The following is a 6734-nucleotide window of genomic DNA, read 5'->3' as shown; positions in this document are numbered from 1 at the left end:
ACGCAAGAAGAACTTGCACTTACATTAGGAGTGACTCAACAAGCAATTTCACATCGTTTAAAATCGTTAAGAATTCAAAAGCAAGGAAATTGGGTTTCATATGAATTGAAGCCGAGAAACGTTGAACGCCGATTTTGCACATGTGAAATGCTGCTTGCCAGGCATAAACGAAAGGGTTTTTTGCATCGTATAGTCACTGGTGATGAAAAATGGATCCACTACGATAACCCAAAGAAGAGGAAATCACGGGGACCACGTGGTCATGCTTCAACACCGACAGCCAAGCCGAATATTCATGGAAAAAAACTCATGTTGTGTATTTGGTGGGATCAGCTTGGTGTCGTGTATTATGAGTTGCTCAAACCGAACGAAACCATTACTGGGGCTTTTTACCGAACACAATTGATGAGATTGAGCCGAGCACTCAAGTAAAAACGCGCCCACTACTACTCCAGACACGACAAAATTAAGGGACGTCTACATTGGAAGTAAATAGCAAGAAGTAGGAAGTAAGAGTAAGAAATTGACCAACCACAGTCGAATGTAAGAAGAGTAATTAACTATGAATGGTTAATTTCTTATTCTTACTTCCTACTTCTTACTGTTTACTTCCAATGTAGACGTCCCTTTATTCTCCTGTATGATAATGCTCGTCCACATGTTGCGGCGCCGGTCAAAACCAATTTGGAAACACTCAATTGGGAAATTTTACCCCACCTGCCGTATTCACCAGACATTGCTCCCTCTGACTATCACTTGTTTCGATCGATGACGCACGGCCTGTCTGAGCAGCACTTCACATCATATGGAGATACCAAAAATTAGGTCGACTCGTGGATAGTCTCAAAAGATAAAGCGTTCTTCCGACGCGGTATCTGTATACTGCCAGAAAGATGAGAAAAAGTAGTGGCTAGCGATGGACAATACTTTGAATAAAACATAAGGTACCGTTCTTTCACAATAAATGCCCAATTTTTTATAAAAAACGGCGGAGACTTATTTGTACTTCCAATAATAACATATTTAATTTATAAATATATTATATAGCCAAAACCACATATGTTTATAAAATTAAAAACTGATTAATCATTCGCATTTTGCGAATGTAATCTCTTGATATCATTATTTTTGTAAAGAGTAATAAATATAAAATTGTCTTATATTTTTTAATATATATAGAGTATTCACGAGAATACAATTAGTCTGAATAAGATTGTTTTAACAATATTTTTTCAAATACCTTTTGGCTGAGCTTTTGTTGTAATTTATTTCTAACGACTTTTTTTGTAAAGTTTATAACGATTTTTTTGGTAAAGTTTGTTTATAACGAGTTTTTTTTTGTAAAGCTTATTTATAATGATTTTTTGGTAAAGTTTATTTATAACGATTTTTTTTTAGTTTATTTGTAACGATTTTTTTTGTAAAATTTATTTCAAATATTTTTTGTCTGAGTTTTTGTTGTAATTTATTTATAACGATTTTTTTCGTAAATTTGATTCATAACGATTTTTTTGTAAAGTTTATTTATAACGATTTTTTTTGTAAAATTTATTTATAACAAATTTTCGTAAATAATGCTAACGCGCGTACACTTGACTTCTTTTTTTTACTTTTCGAAACTACGCAGAAACACATAAGCGAAGCGTCGCAAAATATGATATACCAATTTTTTTTTATTATTTTAACAAAATCATCAAATATTAAATTATATGGGAGTGAATATGATTGTATTTGTGTATGCTTTTGTGTTAATAATAATTTATATATTTGCCATTCTGATATTCTGAGAATATTTCACGTATATTTTCAGAATATCATGGATGATATTCTAAGGATATTCTGAAAACAATATTGCTGTGGACATAAGAACGTAATGAGTATATTCTGAGTATATCATAGTATGTATAGAGTATATTCTAGGTATATCAGATGTGATACTTTCAGAAGTATTAGAGTTCATACTTTCAGAATATTCTCAGAATATTCTCAGGATATCATGTGCTATCTGCTGTTATATGCTGTTGTGCGTAGAAACGTATAAATGCAGAAACGGAGGTTGGAATACATACTGGCGAGCCGAAGTTATGGCCAATCTCGTGAGCTAAAGTAACGTGAGAGACCGCAGGCGGTACGTGCTTTCCGTAATTCAATAGGGTAACTATACCAGTGTTCAGGGACTTCATGCTACCACGGTAATGCTGTAATGTGCGTTATTTCGTTAGTTAATTTTTGTTAACGGTTATGTCGCATTATATTGAATAATATAGTATATAATAATATATAAATATATATTCGGGTCAACAATATATTTATTTATATATTTAAATTCTGCACGCCACAATTTCTTACCCCGTTTTTTTCACACACGCCGCCAGCGTTTTTTAAATCACCCGTCCAAGCTAATCCTAAAGTTCCCATTTCGAAGTCTCGATATGTAAACATATAAGCTAGGCAAAATGTGTCATAGTCCTCCTCTGCAACAAAGTAAATGTCCAGTTAAATTATTATATCGGCCTTTATTGACATATCATCACATTGATATTTACAAAGAATAACAGATTCTTACCGGAGAAAAGTTCTAAATATTTTTCCACGCCATAATTGCCCGGAAAACGATAATTGGGGTCTCTTAATGCTTCTTCGCTGTGCACCTTCACGCGTTTTATCATAAAACCGATGTTATCCGGTCGTCCATCTTGATTAAAATCTGGAAAAAGACAGAGTAGCAATATTTTTTCTTTAGTTCCGTTATTAAAAATAAATAATTTGTTTAAATAATAAATTATTCGCTTACTATTTCACAGGCTTGTTTTTCGTCTTTTATTTTCCGTATTATTTTATAGTAATTATTAATTTTCTCAACTTTTACTGGCTTTTTCTCAAAAAGCAAATATATTAAATCTTGGCGAATATATTATATCATTTTTTATCATACATACGTATAAAATCAATGTGAGAATAACCTACCCGTATGTTTATAGATAGAGTTGACTCTCTGCACATGCCTCGTCATCACCTCGATACAGGCTTCTTCCGTACCATATCGTGAAAAAAATTGATGGTCTGCTTGTAAGTACAACATGCATGTAGTTTTCCGAGGATCTACTGTCGCGCGTTTGTGCAAATGTCTCGTTATCCGATCTTTGCCGTTCATTCTACAGACAAGAGGAGAAATTTTATAGTGCTATGAAAAATACCATCTACCACACCATTCTTCTTTTCAGAATACGCGAAATACTCTAGTTCGTATTCTATTTTAATTTAATAAATAACATTTAACTTTGATGGTGTCATTTATATTTTTGGTACTTTCTATTATCTAGTATTTTGTTTGGCATTATGGATGTGTTAGATGATATCATAGATATCTTAACAGGATCGAGAATTATTACAAATTCTGGAACAGAAACATTTGTTTCTAAAATGCATGTACCATAACTAAATTACCTAAGAAAACATAATATAATAATATTCCAATAGATGGATCTCTGATAGCTCAAACAACTTATCATCTGCCAAGTTAGAAAATTTAACTTCAATTTTTGATGAAATTAAGATACTCATTTCGTCTGACTTGTTTCGAGATTCGAAACAAGTCGTCGAAACAAGCGTTTGAAAAAAACTTTGTCTATTTCGTCAAGAATTGGAGTTACGATATTTTTTAATTTGTAGCTGAGCGTTAACCTGTTTTGTAACATTTCTGATGTTAGCTTGTCCCGTATATGCTAATATTTTCTGTATTTTATGCGAGAATATGAATATATAATAATAATAATAATAAAAACAACAATAATAATAATAAATAATATGAATAATAATGATAATGATAATGATGATAATGATAATGATAGTGATAACGATAATAATAGCGATAACCATAGCAATAGTGATAACGATTGTGATAACGACAATGATGATAACCATAAAGCTAGTGATAACGATACTGATAGTGATTATTATGATGATAAAGATAAAGATAATAATAATGATAATAATGATAATAATTCCTGTAAGAAAATTTTTTTCATAATTTGTAAAAAATATCTCATAAAATTTCTCAGGCAATATCTCATATTTACTTATAAAATGAGTGCTTTCTTATAAATACTCATAAATACTCGTAAAATGCAATGAGAAAATATGAGTAATATGCTAATTTTGCAATAATTTAACAACTTTACATGATTAAAAGTTAAACGAGAAAAGAATTGGTTCTAAGATATAAATCAAATTAAAGGAAAAGAAGAAAGCAGTCTATAAGAGCTAGGCACAAATGTGGTAGTGCTATTTATATAAAAAAATATATATAGTTACAATATTACAACATTATATACGTTTTAACTTGATTTGGGTCCTTTTCAGTAAAAGTTTGAAAAGTAGTACTAATCAAATGTACAAAGATTGAATAGAAATAAAAAAATAAAAAACGCAATCAATCGACGCACGCAATTAAATTAAATGTCGTTATCAACGGATCAATAGAGATGTCGAAAACGTAAATGCAATGAAGATAAATGCTCTTCCCTTCTAAGGTCAACGCGGCGCATCCTTGTCAACCAACAAACGCTTAAATAGAGGATGCAATGTAGACTAACATGAAAGAAACAGTCTCCCCAAAGATGTTGACGAGGAGAAAGATAAATTTATACAAATCTAAATAAATATAAAAAAAGAGAAAACCATGTACTATAATTAAACAAAGAGAAAGGAAGACAAATCTTAGTTACCTAAATGCCGTTAAGACATGAGGAGTTATTAAATAATTATTTGATTTATAAAGATTTGTTGATGATATGACAGTATCAGAGTGAATACTGTGAAGCGATATATATATATATATATATATATATATATATATATATATATATATTGTGACGTGACGATTTTTTATCGTCTGTCATTTGGAAAGTCGTTAAGAAGCCGAAAGTGGGCTTCCCGGCTGCAGGTGGATGTTGCGTCCTAGCCGTGAGGCGAATAGGACGCGAGCCTGCGTGGCCCTACTATTTGTGGGGTGTATATCAGTTGGACACGGGGCAATTGGACACAGTCCAAGTCGCTGTTCCAAGGGACCCTACAAATGTCTCTAATCACACGGTGCTGTGATTGGCTGTGTCCAAATGCACCGTGTCCAAGTGCACCGCTCCCCTAATTGTGTATGTAGAGAAAAAGTGCGGTTGTCGAGAGGTCGGGTCAGAAGGAAGAAGACTCACATCGGAGTGAGGTTGCTGCCGCCGTGGGAGAGGAGGAATCCTGACGAGGAGCATCGGACGGACCAAATATCCCAAGTGAATCGCTCCCTTATTATTGTTATGCGTAATTAAGGACCAACAGTTGAAGCCACTCTAAGGAAGCTTGTTTTAGCCGACATCCAACTAACGAGGAGAACGTCGAGAAAGAACTGCCGGAAGTGGACCAATCCCGAGCTGCCGCAAGGGAGCCGCAAGGACGGAGTCGACGGACACCGCGGACGAGCGGAGGACAGCTGCAGCCAAGGCGAGTCCGACGAGCACATCCTCCGCGACCCAGAGCGTCCTCCGAGCCAAGCGAAGACGCTGCGAGGCTCGGGGACTGAGGAAACGACGGCTACCGATATGACGAAGCTCCAAGGTCGGAGAGGCCAACAGGCTGGAAAGGATCAAATGGAAGACGACAACAGTTACCGAAAAACAAAAGCCGAAAAATGGGGGATTCGATCCTGTAAATCGGCCAATCAACGGCCGATAGCTGTCGGAGCAAGCGATTCAAACCTGGGATAAAACCAGGTCCCAACGATCGCTCAGGAGCTTGTTCGATTAGCCGTGACCACGGATAGTGTAAAGGACGTGCCATCCACGAAACTGACGACGAAGACGACTCGACCTCGGCATCCGTAAGGCAGCTACCGCGCGGGCACGAATTTTAGTGTAAACCCAGAGGGGACCGCCGTTGCTTGCTGCCGACTGCCCCGCTCCGCTGTTTTTTTGTGAGTCCGTTCTAGAAGGAACGAACAGACTATCTCTTTAGTAATTGGTGTCGCGGAGCGGTGCGGCGTCTGGGCCTCGGCCGTCCACCCTGGGCGAGGGCCAGGGTTCGCGTTCCTCTCGCGAAAGGAGGAGCTCCGCGTATTGTGTGAAAAACCCGACCGAATAATTGCCAATTATCCGCCGTACGCGATATACCGGGCGAGCACACCGCCGAAAGCCTACGTGGCTGTCGTGACCTTCGCGATCACGACTCGGAAATTTGAGCTGCCGAAGACCAGCATCGCGACCGCGAACAGGGATAACTGAATTATTATTATTGAGAATCGCTGCCGTGTAGCGGAAAGAATATTTGGCCATTGTTTTATCGTATTGTAGCTGCCGAGATACCACACACCTGTAAATTGCTACCGTCGAATAAAAATTCGAATGTATAGTATCCACCTCGTATTATTTCACTAACCGCCAAACGCATCAACACCTCCGACCCGTCAAGGAACCAGCCCCTCTACCGAGAGCAGGGCTGAGCTGCCGGACGTTCGGGCGAGCCGTTCAGACGAAGGGCGAGTTGCCCTCGTCGGCGAGACCAACTCTTTCGGGGGTTAGTGCTTCGTGACTGATTCCTTTAGTGGGTACGGACCGCCGTATTTGGCGCCCATTTGGTGTTTTTTGTGATGAGCTGTCGGGTCTCGTCGAAGCTGCCGAACGATCGCCGAAACTCGAATAGTATTTTGTCGCTGCACCTGATTCGGGTGCCGACTGCACGAGTCGCGA

At 37.4% G+C, this 6734-nt stretch overlaps 1 protein-coding gene across 1 annotated transcript in view; it reads right to left on the bottom strand.

Annotated features, from left to right (window-relative positions):
* Window positions 1–6734, bottom strand: part of LOC116852364 (disintegrin and metalloproteinase domain-containing protein 10) — a gene marked incomplete at its 5' end in the record, with an annotated part of 339156 nt that overhangs the window by 154834 nt on the left and 177588 nt on the right. Inside the window, 4 exons of the mRNA XM_032832640.1 lie at window positions 2070–2198; window positions 2350–2474; window positions 2567–2707; window positions 2968–3155. Coding sequence (XP_032688531.1) covers window positions 2070–2198; window positions 2350–2474; window positions 2567–2707; window positions 2968–3155 — 583 coding nt within the window. The remainder of the gene's footprint in view (window positions 1–2069; window positions 2199–2349; window positions 2475–2566; window positions 2708–2967; window positions 3156–6734) is intronic.

This window comes from Odontomachus brunneus, unplaced genomic scaffold (assembly GCF_010583005.1).
Source record: "Odontomachus brunneus isolate Ranch 3 - 2012 unplaced genomic scaffold, Obru_v1 Obru_scaffold_219, whole genome shotgun sequence".
In the NCBI taxonomy this organism is placed as follows: Eukaryota; Metazoa; Arthropoda; class Insecta; order Hymenoptera; family Formicidae; genus Odontomachus; species Odontomachus brunneus.
This window is presented reverse-complemented; position numbering and strand designations above follow the sequence as displayed.